The sequence below is a fragment of the Myxocyprinus asiaticus genome, chromosome 4 (genome assembly GCF_019703515.2).
Source record: "Myxocyprinus asiaticus isolate MX2 ecotype Aquarium Trade chromosome 4, UBuf_Myxa_2, whole genome shotgun sequence".
In the NCBI taxonomy this organism is placed as follows: Eukaryota; Metazoa; Chordata; class Actinopteri; order Cypriniformes; family Catostomidae; genus Myxocyprinus; species Myxocyprinus asiaticus.
The window spans coordinates 35298925-35319533 of record NC_059347.1 but is presented as its reverse complement, the minus strand read 5'-3'; the positions used below and the strand labels follow the sequence as shown (position 1 = coordinate 35319533).

The window sequence follows — 20609 nt, the reverse complement described above, 5'->3', positions numbered from 1 at the left end:
AAAAGGTTAGGATAAAAACGTTAAAGATGATTCCAAATCTGCCCAATATGTTGTGAATAATTCACATTATGGCTAAGAACTTGCAGTTCTGGTGCGAGACAGCTAAAGTCCTTTTTTGCCCCACTACCATCCCAACCTGGGATTTAGTGCTGGTGGTAAACATGCCTACGGTTACCCTGTTTGAGCCACTAGAGGCGGTAAGCTAGTCTCTATTTGGAGACTGCTGCATATTGGTTTGGTATCAGTCAAACGTGTTGGTGTGATGTTGGGCTCTGGCTCATACGCTCACGATGACGTCAGCATAGGAGGACCGCCAAGCTTCACCAATAAATTGGCATAGGGTTTCAAAGGGTGCTCCCATAGCGTCAGCTTCTGACGCAGTCTTGTTCTCTCTTTTCAGAGAACCAAGGTTACATGAGTGACCAAGATGTTTCTAATAACATCAGAACAGTTTATTGTTACTGTCAGAAATCGTTTTTTTCTCTCTATTATTATACTTTGGTTTTTCAGGCTTAAACAAAGAGACAGAAATTAAACAAATTTCTGGCTTTACTGCTAGAAGATGATAAGTAAATATTAGGTAAATCAATCATATGTTTCTGTTCCTTTTTTTTTTCTTATTTTTCTTCTTTATTTATTTTTGGTGTTGTTTTATCAATGTTTCCCTTCATAAACAACAACCATGAGCTTTTTCCACATACTTCTCAGAGAGCTGAGAAGACACAAAACAAATAAAGATTTTCTCTGAAATGTGTGTGCTCAACGCTAAAAACGTGTCTATGTACGCAAATGTAAACTCACACATATGAGTGTCTCCGGTTCTCTGCTCTTCGCTCTGTATATCTGGATGATGCCTGGTGCATCTGTTTGTGTGTTGTGTCTGACTGTCAGGCTAATAGAGTCATTGATAGGGCAGAAACGGAGCTGGTGGGAGCCATCAGCCCAGACCTGACACATCCACACGGGCCTCCACGCACTGCAACTAGAGGGGCTGATCATAACATAAGTTAGTCACAAAACACATAAAACTCAGCTGTTACTCTACACTAGATCAATAACATCACTGAGGTGACACATCAGTGATTAATGGCTCTTTAATGGATGGCTCTAATAATAGTGTGTCGTGGAAGGCTGGAGGGAGTGACTCACTCTGTTAAAGAGCTGATGAGTGCTGGATCTCCGTGCCTTTGAGCCAGTGTAAGAGGACTCTGCCCTTCCTTGTTGGGTATGGGAACCATCCTTTGACCGTCAGACTCCTGGAGGAGAAAGTGACTGAGGTGGGGGAACCCCAAACGAATGGCAACATGCAGAGGAGTTTCTCTGTGAAGCAGATCTGGAAAAAAAGAAAATGCTAAGGCATAAGAGCTGGGAACTCCTGTACTAGAAGACATAATAAAGTATCAAAAGACACTTGAGAATTTGTAACAAACAAAATTCATGACAAAGAGTTTCAAACAACAGATAAGAGAGTTTTGGCAAATAAAATAATTTTATTTCAGACAAATGGGATAATAAAGTGGCTGGAAAAGCTCTGCAGTGCATCAGCAATAGAATGGGGCATCCGTTTACTGTCGGTTTTCCTCGGATGCAATGGATGCTTCCAGTGTAGACAGCTTCATTGATTACATTGGGATCTATTTGTTTTTGACGTGACACAATCCTGCGAGCCGCTCGCGTCTGGTGTCCATAGGGTGCTTTACTCTCTGCCTATGGCAGCAAACATAGTAGATCATTATTTTTGTTGTATTCCAACAATGAAAGAATAGCATTTAATGATTTTACTTAAAATTAAACAATTTAATAAACATTTGTGTCCTTAATGTTTTTATAAAAAATTGTATCATGTGGTAACTGTAGTGCCTCGAAGTTGTGCCATATTGTGAATAAGGGCTGGGTATTGATACAGATTTCCAAATTCGATGAGATTCTTATTCTCGATTTGATTCGGATTTTGATTCGATTTCGATTCATTTGGGAATATTTTTGTTACAATGTGTCATGCCCTCTTCAGCCTCTGCTCCTTCAAACTCCTCTCACTCTCCTGATTATTAATTACGTTCACCTGCTCCCCATCAAACCATCACTCAGAACATTATAAAGTCTCACCACTTTCCTTCAGTCCTTGTCTAGTCTCATTTCGACTTACCTCTAGTGTGTTCAGCTCCTCCTTGAATCCTCTGTTCGTGAGTTATTAGTTACTTAGCATCCTGATTTAATCTGTGGTTCCCCTTCTGTCTCTCACTCGACGCTGTGTCGATGTAGTGACACTAGGGGTCACACTTGGGAGCCCCAAACACCTCTAATCTTTGAGAAAAGGCCAATAAGAATTGGCAAGTGGAATTGGCATGCCACTCCCCCGGACATACTGGTATACAGTGCATCCGGAAAGTATTCACAGCTCTTCACTTTTTCCACATTTTGTTATGTTACAGCCTTATTCCAAAATGGATTAAATTCATTATTTTCCTCAGAATTCTACAAACAATACCCCATAATGACAACGTGAAAGAAGTTTGTTTGAAATCTTTGCAAATTTATAAAAAATAAAAAAAAAACGGAAAAAAAAAAAATTACATGTACATAAGTATTCACAGCCTTTGCTCAATACATTGTTGAAGCACCTTTGGCACCAATTACAGCCTCAAGTCTTTTTGAGTATGATGCTACAAGCTTGGCACACCTATTTTTGGGCAGTTTCTCCCATTCTTTGCAGGACCTCTCAAGCTCCATCAGGTTGGATGGGGAGCGTCGGTGCACAGCCATTTTCACATCACTCCAGAGATGTTCAATCGGGTTCAAGTCTGGGCTCTGGCTGGGCCACTCAAGGACATTCACAGAGTTGTCCCAGAGCCACTCCTTTGTTATCTTGGCTGTGTGCTTAGGGTCGTTGTCCTGTTGGAAGAAGAACCTTCGCACCAGTCTGAGGTCCAGAGCGCTCTGGAGCAGGTTTTCATCAAGGATGTCTCTGTACATTGCTGCATTCATCGTTCCCTCGATCCTGACTAGTCTCCCAGTTCCTGCCGCTGAAAAACATCCCCACAGCATGATGCTGCCACCACCATGCTTCACTGTAGGGATGGTATTGGCCAGGTGATGAGCGGTGCCTGGTTTCCTCCAGACATGACGCTTGCCATTCAGGCAAAAGAGTTCAATCTTTGTTTCATCAGACCAGAGAATTTTGTTTCTCATGGTCTGAGAGTCCATCAGGTGCCTTTTGGCAAACTCCAGGCGGGCTGTCATGTGCCTTTTACTGAGGAGTGGCTTCCGTCTGGCCACTCTACCATACAGGCCTGATTGGTGGAGTGCTGCAGAGATGGTTGTTCTTCTGGAAGGTTCTCCTCTCTCCACAGAGAAATGCTGGAGCTCTGTCAGAGTGACCATCAGGATCTTGGTTACCTCCCTGCCTAAGGCCCTTCTCCCCCGATCGCTCAGTTTGGCCAGGCGGCCAGCTCTAGGAAGAGTCCTGGTGGTTCCAAACTTCTTCCATTTACGGATCATGGAGGCCACTGTGCTCATTGGGACCTTCAATGCTGCAGAAATTTTTCTGTACCCTTCCCCAGATCTGTACCTCTATACAATCCTGTCTTGGAGGTCTACAGACAATTCCTTGGACTTCATGGCTTGGTTTGTGCTCTGACATGCACTGTTAACTGTGGGACCTTATATAGACAGGTGTGTGCCTTTCCAAATCATGTCCAATCAACTGAATTTACCACAGGTGGACTCCAATCAAGTTGTAGAAACATCTCAAGGATGATCAGTGGAAACAGGATGCATCTGAAGTCAATTTTGAGTGTCATGGCAAAGGCTGTGAATACTTATGTACATGTGATTTTTTTTGTTTTTGTTTTTTTAATAAATTTGCAAAGATTTCAAACAAACTTCTTTCACGTTGTCATTATGGGGTATTGTTTGTAGAATTTTGAGGAAAATAATTAATTTAATCCATTTTGGAATAAGGCTGTAACATAACAAAATGTGGAAAAAGTGAAGCGCTGTGAATACTTTCCGGATGCACTGTAAAAGGAGCTGGCTCGCAACCACTCATTCAGATTTTTTCTTCGGAGCCAAGCGGTTGTGTGTCAGCGAGCCGAATTCCTCTGCTGGTCCATTCACCTCGAAAGAAGCGTATGTTGTTGGATATACGGTGCATTCCAGCGATTTTCTCTCCTTCTGCACGTTTATTGCAGACTATGCCCCTGGGCGCATCAACAGCGCTACTAAGAGAGTATATATCTCTGCAAAGAGTATATTTTCCTCTATTAGAGCTGCACATTGACATGAACGTCTTTTTAAAGTTCCGTCTTTGTGTAATACCTGGATGTGGTCGTTATCTCTCTGCCTCCAACGGCCACGGGCGCTGCCTCACGTGTCTGGGCCACGCTCACACTGAGGCAGCGTTTGTGGATGGTTCGTGTTCTCATTGCGAGACCATGACCATGGCAATGTTGCGGTCGCGGCTTTCCTTCCTCGGAGGGAAAGCCACTCCAGCTGCCCCCCACGCTGGGCCTTCTACCTACGGGTATGAGGCCGGCCTGGCTGGCGCTGGAGGCGATTTGGGGACTCCAATGGGTGCGGCCTCGCCGGGTAAATCCCTGCGGACCTCCCGTTCCCCAGCACGTTCATTTGCCCCCGTCAAGTTCCGAGGTGAGACTAGCTCGCCTCATGGCCAGCTTAACGTCTCCTTCGGGGCTTGTGAGCAGGATGAGTTCTCGATCGCTGCATCGGAGAGCGCACTGGCAATGTCGGATACCGAGGACTCGACTGGGCTGCCACCTTCGGGTGTGCCTGCCCAGTCTGAGTCCGACACAGAGCTGTCCACCATGCTTGCCCGGGCCGCCGTGAGTGTTGGGTTGGACTGGAACCCTCCCCTGAGCCCTCGCGGCTAGATGATTGGTTCCTGGGTTCAGGGCGCCGCTCACAGCCGCACCCCCCCCTTCTTCCCAGAAGTTCACGACGAGCTGACGAGTTTGTGGAGGGCACCTTTTTCTGCCCGAACCCGACTTCCCAGTTCATCCACTCTCACCGACTTCCCAGTTCATCCGAGCCCAGTTCTTGGCCCCATGCCCCCGCCTCACGACCGAGCACAAGGACCCGGAAGGCTCCTAAGCGCCCCTGAGATGGACAACCCAGGGAGGGAGATGTCCGCTGCTACCATGGAGCTGGTATCCAGACCACTCCGTCACCCGGTGGAGGGCCGGGAGGTAAATCTTGTGTTCACTTTTGTTTTGTTTTGTGCCCTGGTTCAGCAGTGTCTGCTTCACCTCGGTGCAGGGCGAGAACACCGCCACCCTGCATGCAGAGATCGTGACCCTCCTGCGCAAGGGCGCAATAGAGCCTGTCCCTCCAGCCAAGATGAGGAAAGGGTTCTACAGTCCTTACTTCATCGTGCCAAAGAAAGGCGGTGGGTTGCAGCCAATCTTGGACCTGCAAGTTTTGAACCGGGCCTTACACAGTCTCCCGTTCAAGATGCTGACACAGAAGCACATTTTGGCGTGCATCCGGTATCAAGATTGGTACGCGGCGGTAGACCTGAAGGATGCGTACTTTCACGTCTCGGTTTTACCTCGTCACAGACCCTTCCTATGGTTTGTTTTCGACGGCCGGGCATATCAGTACAAGGTCCTCCCCTTTGGCCTGTCCCTGTCCCCTCGCGTCTTCATGAAGGTTAAGGGAAGTGGGCATCCGCATTCTCAACTACCTCGTTGACTGGCTGATACTGGCACACTCTCAAGAGTTGCTGTGCGCACACAGGGACCTGGTGATCAGGCACCAGGTCTAGGGCTTCGGGTCAACTGGGAAAAGAGCAAGCTCTCCCTGGCTCAGAGCATCTCTTTTCTTGGCATGGAGTTAGACTCGACATCAATGATAGCGCACCTCACACAGTCACGCCACTCAGGTTGATGCATATGAGACCGCTTCAGCACTGGCTTCAGACTCAAGTCCCGAGATGGGCATGGCGCCACGGCACACAACGCGTGGCTATCTCGCCACTCTGCCGCCACTTATTCAGCCCTTGGACAGACCTTGCGTTTCTGCGGGCAGGAGTCCCCCTACGGCAAGTGTCCAGACGCGTCGTGGTCATCACAGACGCCTCCAAGTTGGGCTGGGGCGCCGTGTGCAACGGCATGCTGCCACTGGCTCCTGGAAAGGACCACGGCTGTGTTGGCACATTAACTGCCTCGAGTTGCTGGCTGTACTGCTCGCCCTGCAGAGGCTATTACCATGATCCGGGGCAAGCATGTGTTGGTCCGGTTGGACAACACAGTGACAGTAGCATATATAAATCGCCAAGGTGGCCTACGCTCTCGTCGCATGTCGCAACTCACCCACCATCTCCTCCTCTGGAGTCAGCAGTGGCTGAGGTCACTGCGGGCCACTCATATCCCGGGCAGCCTCAATGCCACAACGGACGCACTGTCGCATCAGGCAACGCTCAGCGGAGAGTGGAGACTCCACCCCCAGGTGGTCCAGCTGATTTGGAGTCGATTCGGGCAAAGCACAGGTAGACCTGTTCGCTTCCCAGGAATCCTCCCACTGCCCACTCTGGTATTCCCTGATGGGAGCCCCCCTCGGGACAGATGCGCTGGCACACGCGTTCCCCCCAGTGAACCTACTTGCACAGACCCTGTGCAAGGTCAGGGAGGATGAGGAATAGGTCACCCTCGTGTCACCATACTGGCTCACTCAGACTTGGTTCTTGGCCTCACACTCCTTGCGACAGCCCCTCCCTGGCAGATTCCCCTGAGGAAGGACCTCCTCTCTCAGGGACGGGGCACCATCTGGCACCCGCGCCCAGACCTCTGGAACCTCCACGTCTGGCCCTTGGATGGGACGTGGAAGACCTAAGTGGCTTACCACCAGCAGTGGTAGACACGATCACTCAGGCCAGGGCTCCCTCTACTAGGCAGCTTTATGCCCTGAAGTGGTGTTTGTTCACGAGTTGGTGTGTCTCCCTTGGGCAGAGCCCTCTCTGCCCCCAGTTGCTGTGTTGTAGAGCTCCTCCCCTTCAAGGCAGGACCTACCACCGTGCCTCTTCCATGTGTGGCTGGTGAGCCCACATGACGTATTGCCATGTTACCTCCCCTTCAGGCAGGATGTGGTCTCCGTGGGGTCTTTTCCCCCTGAAAGAATAGGAAAGGGAAAGAACACCTTCCCTGATGCGTATAATAGCATTAGATGGCCCCAGCTAAATCTAATACTCTGCGGAGAGAAACATAGAGAGAAAAGGCCATGGCTGGCGCAGCCTGCTCCCATGCTAGTTACGTCACTTCCCCCCCTCTGGGATGTGGGGAACTACATGACATCTTGTGGGGCATTGGAGGAGGTTATGTGTGGACTGATGCACCTGCTATTACGCACGCAGCAGCTTGCTTGCACCTGCATTGGCAGTTCATGTAACACGGTCCAGCTGTTGTGCCGTTTCTCTATAGGGACCCCTAGTGTCACTACATCGACACAACGTCGAGTGAGTGACAGAAGGGGAACGTCTTGGTTACTGTTGTAACCTCTGTTCCCTGATGGAGGGAACGAGACGGTGTGTCCCTCTTGCCACAATGTGGTACCATCTGATGAAATGGCCGGGACTTTGTCTCGGCTCCTCAGCACAAAACCTGATTGAGTGGTTGCAAGCCAGCTCCTTTTATAGCCGTATGTCCGGGGGAGTGGCATGCAAATTCCACCTGCCAATTCTCATTGGCCTTTTTTCAAAGATTAGAGGTGTTTGGGGCACCCAAGGGCAACCCCTAGTGTCACAACATCGACACCACGTCTCATTCCCTCCATCAGGGAATGGAGGTTACAACAGTAACCGAATCATTTTCCATTGTGTTTCTCTGTTTACTTCTGAGTTGTGCAATAAACTGCAACTGGGTTCTACACCTTGTCTCAGCTTCCTAACACAATGTCCATTTTGCTTAAATATGAAATAAATTCTCTCTCAGTTTATGCTGTTAATTATAAAGGGACCTTCTAGGTAACCCTTCCAGGTTCAATTCTACATTGCATCACATTACAGTTAGTGGTTCCACACACAAACACACTTGCTTCATATGTCTCAAGTAGTAGAAGTCAGATACCAAGTTGGCACACCAATGCAAAAATTTTATATTATATTTGAATTAGCTAAATGTTTTTTTGCCTTTTGTAAACAGCTTTGTGCTTTGTCTCTAAGCAGTGGAAATCAAGCATAACCCTGTCTAAAACACAGACCTTTCACAGTTGAAAGTTCAAACACAGAGTTGATCTGCACGGCCAACATCAAATGATAAACATGCATTGGAGAAACGAACACATACTACAGGTGCATCTCAATAAATTAGAATGTCGTGGAAAAGTTCATTTATTTCAGTAATTCAACTCAAATTGTGAAACTTGTGTATTAAATAAATTCAATGCACACAGACTGAAGTAGTTTAAGTCTTTGGTTCTTTTAATTGTGGATTTTGGCTCACATTTAACAAAAACCCACCAATTCACTCTCTCAAAAAATTAGAATACATCATAAGACCAATAAAAAAAAACATTTTTAGTGAATTGTTGGCCTTCTGGAAAATATGTTAATTTACTGTATATGTACTCAATATTTGGTAGGGGCTCCTTTTGCTTTAATTACTGCCTCAATTCAGCGTGGCATGGAGGTGATCAGTTTGTGGCACTGCTGAGGTGGTATGGAAGCCCAGGTTTCTTTGACAGTGGCCTTCAGCTCATCTGCATTTTTTGGTCTCTTGTTTCTCATTTTCCTCTTGACAATACCCCATAGATTCTCTATGGGGTTCAGGTCTGGTGAGTTTGCTGGCCAGTCAAGCACACCAACACCATGGTCATTTAACCAACTTTTAGTGCTTTTGGCAGTGTGGGCAGGTGCCAAATCCTGCTGGAAAATGAAATCAGCATCTTTAAAAAGCTGGTCAGCAGAAGGAAGCATGAAGTGCTCCAAAGTTTCTTGGTAAACGGGTGCAGTGACTTTGGTTTTCAAAAAACACAATGGACCAACACCAGCAGATGACATTGCACCCCAAATCATCACAGACTGTGGAAACTTAACACTGGACTTCAAGCAACTTGGGCTATGAGCTTCTCCACCCTTCCTCCAGACTCTAGGACCTTGGTTTCCAAATGAAATACAAAACTTGCTCTCATCTGAAAAGAGGACTTTGGACCACTGGGCAACAGTCCAGTTCTTCTTCTCCTTAGCCCAGGTAAGACGCCTCTGACGTTGTCTGTGTTTCAGGAGTGGCTTAACAAGAGGAATACGACAACTGTAGCCAAATTCCTTGACATGTCTGTGTGTGGTGGCTCTTGATGCCTTGACCCCAGCCTCAGTCCATTCCTTGTGAAGTTCACCCAAATTCTTGAATCGATTTTGCTTGACAATCCTCAGAAGGCTGCGGTTCTCTCGGTTGGTTGTGCATCTTTTTCTTCCACACTTTTTCCTTCCACTCAACTTTCTGTTAACATGCTTGGATACAGCACTCTGTGAACAGCCAGCTTCTTTGGCAATGAATGTTTGTGGCTTACCCTCTTTGTGAAGGGTGTCAATGATTGTCTTCTGGACAACTGTCAGATCAGCAGCCTTCCCCATGATTGTGTAGCCTAGTGAACCAAACTGAGAGACCATTTTGAAGGCTCAGGAAACCTTTGCAGGTGTTTTGAGTTGATTAGCTGATTGGCATGTCACCATATTCTAATTTTTTGAGATAGTGAATTGGTGGGTTTTTGTTAAATGTGAGCCAAAATCATCACAATTAAAAGAACCAAAGACTTAAACTACTTCAGTCTGTGTGCATTGAATTTATTTAATACACAAGTTTCACAATTTGAGTTGAATTACTGAAATAAATGAACTTTTTCACGACATTCTAATTTATTTAGATGCACCTGTACATGATGAACATGTTCTCTGCACTATTTAGGGCATGACATGTTCTTTATAAGTGCTTAATTTTGTTTTAAATTGTGTATGAGATATAGGCCTATAAGTGAAATATGAGGAGAACTGGCATCAAAACCTGCTTGTCAGGTCATCACAATACCCTTTCTCACACACACAAAAAAAAAAGAAAAAATTCTAAATGATTTCCAACAAATGGAATAAGTATAAACAATAAGCTCATCTTTATGTGAATGAAATTCAGGATGTTCAAGATAAAAAGAATCAAGCAGATAAAGTCTTTTTCAGGTGTGGGATTATTTCCTTTGTCTTCATTCAGTCAAACTGAGGACAAGTTGCAGGGTGTTGACAGACAAACTTTTGCAAAAAGACAGTAAATTGACAGACAAAGAGGGGACTTTAGTAAACCGGACTGGTTTGTTCTTAAAACACATTACACACAGTAACAGACTGAACAGTGTTGGCAAGGTGAGGCAACATTTTCACAGCAAAACCCAACTGCTCTTTGTTTATGATTTCTTCACTTGCAGAGTTTACAGGAACTTGCAGAAACCTGATCAATTATTTGTAAGACAGATAAAGGACCGCTATTGCTTGGTTTGCTTTCTTGGTGAAATTTAGACATTGGTGCATCTAAGCACAAAACCAACAGAGAAGACAAATCCCAGAGGAATTTTTCATTTTAAACAAGATAAACAGATAAATATAAAATTGGCCTAGCTGTTTTGATACATTCTGAGTAGTAATAATAACACTTCGTGCATCACTTTTGGGAAACACTGCTTTCCCTGAGCGTACCAAGAATGTTGCTAAAGAGTGCAGTCATTAATTGAAGCTGACACGCCATTCCACAGACAAAGCAATTAAATGAACGCTAATTCTGCTGTGCAATTTGCCACAGACAATCGTTAGTGTTATGTAAGGGGCCCCATGTGCACTAGAGACATTCTTTAAATCTCTCTCTCTTCTCACTGTTCAAGAAATTAGTTAAATGTCCCATGATAGAATGGGCACAGTATCCATTCCAACTCCTACAGTGCTCCAGACCATAGTGACAGCTACACTGCAGTGATGGGACTGTATTAAAATAATAAAGCACATACAAATACAAATATACATACTGTATATACAGTAAATACACAATACCTACACTGCCTGGCCAAAAAAAAAAAAAAGTCGCCGTTTGGATTTAAATAAGCAGATACTTAAGAGTCAATGATTGGATCATTATTGCAGTGATTAATATGTTTCAGCTGGCAACAATTCTTTTAACCCTAATTTATGCAGTGTGTAGCTTCTCATTTCTTAAACAACCATGCCAGAAGATGTATCCCGTAGTCGTGGAAAAGATGTTACTGTGCTTCAGTAGGGACAAATTATTGGCCTGCATCAAGCAAAGAAAACAACTAAGGAGATTGCTGAAATCACTGGAATTGGGTTAAGAACTGTCCAACACATTATTAAAACATGGAAGGACAGTGGTGAACCGTCAGCTTCGTGAAAGAAAGGTAGTCGGAAAATTTTTTTGAATAATCGTGATCACTAAAACACTTGAAGTCACATCGTAAATAATCGGCAGTAGAACTCACAGCTTTGTTTAATAGTGAAAGTAAGTGAATTTCCACACGCACAATGCGACGAGAACTTACAGGATTGAGACTTAACAGCTGTGTGGCCACAAGAATCCACTTGTTTGTGAGGCTAATCGGAAAAAAACAACTTCAATTTGCTAGGGAACATAAAGATTGGACTGTGGAGCAATGGAAAAGATCATGTGGTCTGATGAGTCCAGATTTACCCTATTCCAAAGCAATGGGCGTGTCAGGCTAAGAAGGGAAGCGCATGAAGCAATGCACCCATCATGCATAGTTCCCTCTGTACAAGCCTCTGGAGGCAGTGTTATGATCTGGGGTTGCTTCAATTGGTCAGGTCTAGGCTCAGCAACGTTATGTGGCAATGAAATGAAGTCAGCTGACTACCTGAATGTACTGAATGACTATGTTATCCCATCAATGGATTTTTTCTTCCCTGATGGCACGGGCATATTCCAGGATGACAATGCCAATATTCATCAGGCTCAAACTGTGAAAGAGTGGTTCAGGGAGAATGAGGAATCATTTTCACACATGAATTGGCCACCACTGAGAGCTGACCTTAACCCCATTGAAAGTCTTTGGGATGTGCTGGAGAAGACTTTACGGAGTGGTTTGACTCTCCCGTCATCAATACAAGATCTCGGTCAAAAATTAATGCAACTCTGGATGGAAATAAATGTTGTGACATTGCATAAGGTCGAAACAATGCCACAACGAATGGGCAGCATACAGTGCATCCGGAAAGTATTCACAGCGCTTCACTTTTTCCACATTTTGTTATGTTACAGCCTTATTCCAAAATGGCTTAAATTCATTATTTTCCTCAGAATTCTACAAACAATACCCCATAATGACAACGTGAAAGAAGTTTGTTTGAAATCTTTGCAAATTCATTAAAAAAAAAAAAAGAAAAAAAAAAAGAAAAAAAAAAATCACATGTACATATGTATTCACAGGCTTTGCTCAATACATTGTTGAAGCACCTTTGGCACCAATTACAGCCTCAAGTCTTTTTGAGTATGATGCTACAAGCTTGGCACACCTATTTTTGGGTAGTTTCTCCCATTCTTCTTTGCAGGACTTCTCAAGCTCCATCAGGTTGGATGGGGAGCGTCGGTGCACAGCCATTTTCACATCACTCCAGAGATGTTCAATCGGGTTCAAGTCTGGGCTCTGGCTGGGCCACTCAAGGACATTCACACAGTTGTCCCGGAGCCACTCCTTTGTTATCTTGGCTGTGTGCTTAGGGTCGTTGTCCTGTTGGAAGATGAACCTTCGCACAAGTCTGAGGTCCAGAGCGCTCTGGAGCAGGTTTTCATCAAGGATGTCTCTGTACATTGCTGCATTCATCTTTCCCTTGATCCTGACTAGTCTCCCAGTTCCTGCCGCTGAAAAACATCCCCACAGCATGATGCTGCCACCACCATGCTTCACTGTAGGGATGGTATTGGCCAGGTGATAAGCGGTGCCTGGTTTCCTCCAGACATGACGCTTGCCATTCAGGCAAAAGAGTTCAATCTTTGTTTCATCAGACCAGAGAATTTTGTTTCTCATGGTCTGAGAGTCCTTCAGGTGCCTTTTGGCAAACTCCAGGCTGGCTGTCATGTGCCTTTTACTGAGGAGTGGCTTCCGTCTGGCCACTCTACCATACAGGCCTGATTGGTGGAGTGCTGCAGAGATGGTTGTTCTTCTGGAAGTTTCTCCTCTCTCCACAGAGAAATGCTGGAGCTCTGTCAGAGTGACCATCGGGTTCTTGGTTACCTCCCTGACTAAGGCCCTTCTCCCCCGATAGCTCAGTTTGGCCGGGAAGCCAGCTCTAGGAAGAGTCCTGGTGGATCCAAACTTCTTCCATTTACGGATGATGGAGGCCACTGTGCTCATTGGGACCTTCAATGCTGCAGAAATTTTTCTGTACCCTTCCCCAGATCTGTGCCTCGATACAATCCTGTCTCGGAGGTCTACAGACAATTCCTTGGACTTCATGGCTTGGTTTGTGCTCTGACATGCACTGTTAACTGTGGGACCTTATATAGACAGCTGTGTGCCTTTCCAAATCATGTCCAATCAACTGAATTTACTACAGGTGGATTCCAATCAAGTTGTAGAAACATCTCAAGGATGATCAGTGTAAACAGGATGCACCTGAGCTCAATTTTGAGTGTCATGGCAAAGGCTGTACATGTGCACCAACGCTCCCCATCCAACCTGATGGAGCTTGAGAGGCCCTGCAAAGAAGAATGGGAGAAACTGCCCAAAAATAGGTGTGCCAAGCTTGTAGCATCATACTCAAAAAGACTTGAGGCTGTAATTGGTGCCAAAGGTGCTTCAACAAAGTATTGAGCAAAGGCTGTGAATACTTATGTACATGTGATTTTTTTTTTTTTCGTTTTTTTATTTTTAATAAATTTGCAAAGATTTCAAACAAACTTCTTTCACGTTGTCATTATGGGGTATTGTTTGTAGAATTTTGAGGAAAATAATTAATTTAATCCATTTTGGAATAAGGCTGTAACATAACAAAATGTGGAAAAAGTGAAGCGCTGTGAATACTTTCCGGATGCACTGTATATATATATATATATATATATATATATATATATATATATATATATATATATATATATATATATATATATATATACATATACACACACACACGTGTATGACTTTTGATTGCACGTTGGGACACTCGTAGACTTAACGATGTTGGTGCTGGTTGCGACAGCTGTTTTTGTCTTTTCACTCAGCTGAAGACTGATTGTTTTTGGTAGCAGTGACTGTTATAGCCTAATTAAAACAATAACTGAAAATTTTACCCATCTTTTCATTTATTAATACACTACTGGTTGTTGGAAGTGTATTGTGCTGTAGAAAATAAGTAAGTAAAATATTTTTATAATGTTTTTATTGTGTGAAAATAATTGCAAATATTAATTATTTTTACTCATTTTGATTTTCAATACTTTGCACATTAAAAAATGTTTAACTGTAAAATTGCGTCATCCATAACTGCTGTAAAATATGAAATATAAGCAACTTCTTTCTATTTTGTTTCACAATGCACTGCATAAAACTTAATTAAAAAATAAAAACTTTATTCTATAAACCTGTGTGATCCATTAATAGCTACTGATACAAACCATTTAAATGATATGCTTCAGCTTGTCATTTATATAAGACAACCAAAGACTGCTTTTCACAACTTATCAGTATGTGGTTTCATACAACAAATAAAAAGCATTAAAACATATATTTTAAATACATAAAGATGAGAAAGAACCTGTGGTAGTAGTTGATAAATGTTTTATTTTAATACAACATTTACTAAACCTCATATTGTATGGCTGATAAATGACCAAAATGACCAGCAGTATTAGGCAAGAACAAACAAAATAAGGTGATTACTGGGCGAGAACGATAACAAAGAGGTATATAAATATACACATAAATAATATTTTGTAATTATGATGCTGCAATTAAGCCATCCTAAACACATTATATAATGTTGAATACTTTCATTTATACTAAAATAAATATGCTTCACTTACGTTTCACTATCTGATTATAATAAATAGCTTATGTTGAAAAGATTTCCTTGACGTCATCATGACAAAAATACACCGATCGCTCGGGTAGGCAGGGTTGTGAGCTCCTGAACGTGATGAACTCTGGGATACACTTAGCCTGAAAGACTGCTCCGAAGCGGTATTCATGTTAGTGTGGATTTATTGTGGGTTAAGTGCACTGAGCTTTGTCATATTTTAGGCATGGGACAGTCTTGAACACTTACTTCAGGTCGCGTGCACGCGCACTCAAGTGGCTAAGACCGCAAGTGTGGGTATTGGGACGGGGCCCATGTGTTTCATTTGCATCAAACTCCTTAAAAATGGAAACAGTTTTTTCTCTTGTGGGTTCTCTTACCATGTAAATTGTATTGCTGCACCACTGCCTTGCATCCCCTTTAAAAAACTCTTTGATCTTACAACCCCAATTCCAAAAAAGTTGTGACAGTATGAAAAATGCTAATAAAACATTCGTGATTTGTAAATTATATTCACCCTTTGCTATATTTAAAGCACTACAACTACACATTATATGGTGTTTTATCCTGTGAATTTCATAGTTTTTTTTTTTTTTTAAATGTACAGTAATTTCAATTCAGATGATTGCAACACGCTCCTATAAAGTTGAGACGGGACAATTTAAGACTAATAACAATTTAACAAGTTGAAATAACAAGGCGATGTGAAACAGGAGATGTTAAACAGGTGAGGCAATTGTGTCATAATACTGTATAAGGAGCCTCCAAAAACAGCCTAGTCCTTCAAGAGCAAGGATCATTCGAGACTTGTCAATTTGCCAACAGATGCTTCAGCAAATAATCCAGCACTTTGAGAACAATGTTCCCCAAAGACAAATTGGAAGGATTTTGGGCATTTCACCCTCTACAGTGCACAATATAGTTAAAAGATTCAAGGAATCTGTCAAATCTCGGTGCGTAAAGGGCAAGACGAAAACCATTTCTGAATGCGCGAGATGTCTGATCCCCCAGAAGTCACTGTCTTAAAAAATGGCATTCATCTGTAATGGATATCATGAACATGGGCTTGAGATAACTTTAGTAAACCTTTGTTATTCAACACCACTCTGTGCTGCATCCACAGTTGCAAGTTAAGACTTTACTATGCAAAGCAGAAGCCCTACATCAACACTGTCCAGAAGCGCTGCTGACTTCTCTTGGCTCAGTCTCATCTTAGATGGAAAGTAGGACAGTGGAACTGTGTTTTTTTTTTTTTTTTTTTTTTTTTTAAACAAATCTGTTGTGTTACCGGGCCAAAGAGGAAAAGGGCCATCCAAGCTGTCAGGTCCAAAAGCCAGTTTCTGTATGGGCCAGTGGTGTGTCAGTGCCCATGGCATGGGTAACTCGCACATCTGTGAGAACACCATGAATGCAGACAGATATGTAAACATTTTGGAGCAACATATACTGCCATCTAGCACCAACTTTTCACGGGACATCCCTGCAGGACAACTTCCAACCACATACTGCCCGGATTTCAAGTGCATGGCTGTTTAAGCAGAGAGTGTGGGCACTTAATTAAACTGCCTGCAGTCCTGACCTGTCTCAAATTGAGAATGTGTGGCGCATTATGAAGCACACCATACGGCAACGAATACCCCGTAAAATTGTGCAGCTAAAGACCAACATAATGGATGAATGGGGGAAAATTCCACTTTCTAAACTTAACAAACTTGTGTTTTCTGTGGCCAGATGCTTAATAAGTGTTATTAGAAGAAATGGTGATGTTTCACAGTGGTAAACACTCGACTGTCCCAACTTTAAAACATCATATAATGTGTAGTTGTAGTGCTTTCAATATATCAAAGAGGTGAATATAATTTACAAATCACTAATTTTTATTATTATTATTTTTGTTTTTTGTTTTTTTTTTGGATTTTCTCCCCTTTTCTCCCCAATTTGGAATGCCCAATTCCCAATGCACTCTAAGTCCTCGTGGTGGCGTAGTGACTTGCCTCAATCCGGGTGGAGGAGGACGAATCTCAGTTGCCTCCACGTCTGAGACCTTCAATCCACGCATCTTATCACGTGGCTTGTTGAGCACGTTACCGCGGAGACCTAGCGCGTGTGGAAGCTTCATGCTATTCTCCGCAGCATCCACGCACAACTCACCACGCTCCCCACCAAGAGCGAGAACCACATTATAGCGACCACGTGGAGGTTAACCAAACGTAACTCTACCCACCCTAGCAGTCGGGCCAATTGGTTGCTAAGGAAGCCAGACTGGAGTCACTCAGCACACTCTGGATTCGAACTTGCGACTCCAGGTGTGGTAATCAGCGTCTTTACTTAATGAGCTGCCCCCCCCCCCCTTTTTTTGTTACTATTAGCATTTTTCATACTGTCCCAACTTTTTTGGAATTGGGGTTGTACGTGGATTTTCTTCATAATGTATTCCATATTACTGCATTTTTTTCCTTTGCATTTAATCTTACGTGAGTTCTCTTATATCTCGAATACACTGTAACATATCGCAACATAATTTCCTTTTATCACCTTTTTTAATAAACAACTGTACGGATCTTACATTTTTATTCGCCAAATATTAATACAATTAATGCTGTAACTTGAAGTGCACTGTATGTCTTTGTATCAAAATGTCTTTGTATACCAAAAACACGGAAGTGTCTCCTCAAAATCTTTACTTTTGTGGAATTGTTAATAGTAGTTAACAGCTGTCATTGGCAAGTATTAAAGTATCTAACAATGGGTCAGACTGGACATGGTTTAACATTTGTTGGGTGAGGTGTATTGCATTATATAGACTCTGAGCGTCTAAATGCCATCACGTTTAATTAGTAACATGTTTTGAGCATATTTAGATACACATGCAAATTAAATCAATATAGTTCAAATTGACAACATCTATTACAACAGTCATTATATGTGTGCATTACGCAGTGATTTTAAACAAATGGTGGCGGCGTAGTGGGCTAAAGCACACAACTAGTAATCACAAGGTTGCTGGTTCAATCCCCACAGTCATCACCATTGTGTCCTTGAGCAAGGCACTTAACTCCAGGTTGCTCTGGGGGGATTGTCCCTGTAATAAGTGCACTGTAAGTCGCTTTGGATAAAAGCGTCTGCCAAACGCATAAATGTAAAATGTAAATGTAAATGCACTTAACACAAGTAGAATGCCTGGCAGTGGCATGTAATCAGCATTGATTGCAAATGATGCAATGTGATCTCATAAGAATTTGTATGTATTCTTACATAAAGTTTGGTTCTAGCAAACGTACATTCTCTTATGTTTGCATAGACAGCGAAATGTACAATACTGATGTACTGACAGCATCTAAACGTCATAATTTTACGTATTAACACCTATAGAAACTTACAAATGTTTACGTGTACTGTTTGAATTTATTCATGTTGAATAATTCATAGAATTATTCAGTTAATTACATTTCATTTATAATCAATGAGATTAGTTAAATGCCATTACATATATTTACATTTATGCATTTGGCAGACGCTTTTATCCAAAGCGACTTACAGTGCCCTTATTACAGGGACAATCCCCCTGGGGCAACCTGGAGTTAAGTGCCTTGCTCAAGGACACAATGGTGGTGGCTGTGGGGATTGAACAACAACCTTCTACTTACCAGTTCAGTGCTTTAGTCCACTACGCCACCACCACTCCATGTATTTAATGCAGTTGACATTATAATATGACCATTTTAATGGTTTCATTCAGTTCTGTGTGATTTCTGCTGCCCCATACATTTTAAAGGATTATATCGCTTTAACTATGACTAAACTTTAAAATGTTAAAATGAATAATAACTCTGTAATTGCTTAATCATTAATTAAGCATTTATTTTTGTTTTCCATGGGACACAAAAGGAGTTTTCAGAATATGCCAAAAAACAAAATAAACCACAAAAAGCACCATAAAACTTTAATCCATAGATAAAATTAATCCATACATTTGTTAGCTATAATACAAATCTTCAGACTGCTTTCTGTGAAGAACAGACCCAAATTCAAGCCTTTTATTCAACGATATCCGTCTCCATGTGCCGCAGCGCCATCATACCCACTGTAACTGTCAACATATATTGGCTTCGTTTTCAAAGTTCAAAAATTGCCACCTCAAGCACTACGACCAGCAGTTTTACGGCAATGATGTCGAATGCTCACTGGCTCTCAAGTGTCTCGTGACCGTTTGCGAACATGCCATATTCCGAGATGTATATGTCTGAATGATAAATAACAGCGCCATTACGGAGTGCACGAGAAGGTTTCCAGTGATTAATAATTAAAAGTTCACTCTCTACCTCACACAATGCTATTGTATGCCATCAGGGAGCACATTGGATGCAGTGCATCGCCCTTTGGACTACTTTTGTACTGATTTTTGCCATTTCTCTTTAAAAAATTATTGTGATTAAATTAATCTGCCTGTTACATGTTTTATAAGCTTAATAAATGGTTATGGTTAGGTTTAGGAGTAGGTGTGGGATTAGCGGCTGTAAAATATATATAAATTAATATATTGTAACAAAAATTATTGCTACTGTACATTAATCTACTTGTTACATGATTTTATATTGTTGAAATGTGGTTATGTTTAGAGGTTGGGGTAGGGTTAAGGGATCTAAAATATCTACAAAACAATACAAATGTACGGGGGGCGCATGCGTGCAGATCATGGAGTAGTTGCTTTTTTCTGAGCTCCTCTCCGCTGATGCAAGATGTCTTTGTAATTAAAGTACCGTCAATACACTTTACAGTCGATAACGACTTTATGAGAGTTACCCTTTGTCAGTCGTTTTGAGTACTTCGTGAAATGTAAGTGTGTTGAGCCTGATTTTCATCATTTTGCTGACTCATTCTGTGTCCGCAAAATGGCATCTAAGAAATCTTCAAAAATCGTTGCAACAATTAAGGAGGACACCAACCCAGGTGATTCTGTCTCACAGGAAAATGAGAACGCGATACTTGCCGCAATCGGTACCCAAGGATATGATCTGAAAAAGCTGATAGAGGACAAGATGACAGCTTTAAGTGCTTGCTTGGATGCATTGGACGGCACGCTGGTTAACTTGCAGTCAGAACAGGCCGGCGTTAAACAAAAAATGGTGGAGACAGAAGGTGCCATGAACGGTACGGATTTACGCCTCGGAGAGGTTGAAAATGTGTGTGAAGATTTGAGTGCGGAAAATAAATCTCTCTGGGCTAAACTGGATGACTTGGAAGGACGTTCTCGTAGGCTGAATCTCAAATTTGTGGGAATAAGCGAAGGAGAGGAGCGGGGGCACCCCTCTGTGTTCATTTCGGACTTGATTACTGAGCTCTTCGGCCGAGACAACTTCCCAAAACCTGTGAAAATTGACCAAGCTCATCGGGCACTGTTACCCTGTAGGCCAGAGACCTCGCACCATTATCACACGGATTCACAATGATCGGGATAAAGATTTAATCCTTCGTCTGAGCAGGGAAATGTTTCCTCTGGAATACAAAGGAAAGCAGATTCACATCTTCCCTGACTATACATCGGAGGTGGCTGCGCAGTGACGTGCATTTAGCTCAATCA

General features: G+C 42.9%; 1 protein-coding gene across 7 annotated transcripts in view; it reads right to left on the bottom strand.

Moving 5' to 3' along the window:
- arhgef28a (Rho guanine nucleotide exchange factor (GEF) 28a) overlaps positions 1 to 20609 on the bottom strand; it is a 142286-nt gene that overhangs the window by 59598 nt on the left and 62079 nt on the right. For all 7 annotated transcript variants that reach the window (XM_051688150.1, XM_051688141.1, XM_051688191.1 and 4 more), the window contains exons 5-6: positions 1150 to 1333; positions 802 to 991 (exon numbers count right to left, since the gene is read on the bottom strand). In XM_051688150.1, coding sequence (XP_051544110.1) covers positions 802 to 991; positions 1150 to 1333 — 374 coding nt within the window. The remainder of the gene's footprint in view (positions 1 to 801; positions 992 to 1149; positions 1334 to 20609) is intronic.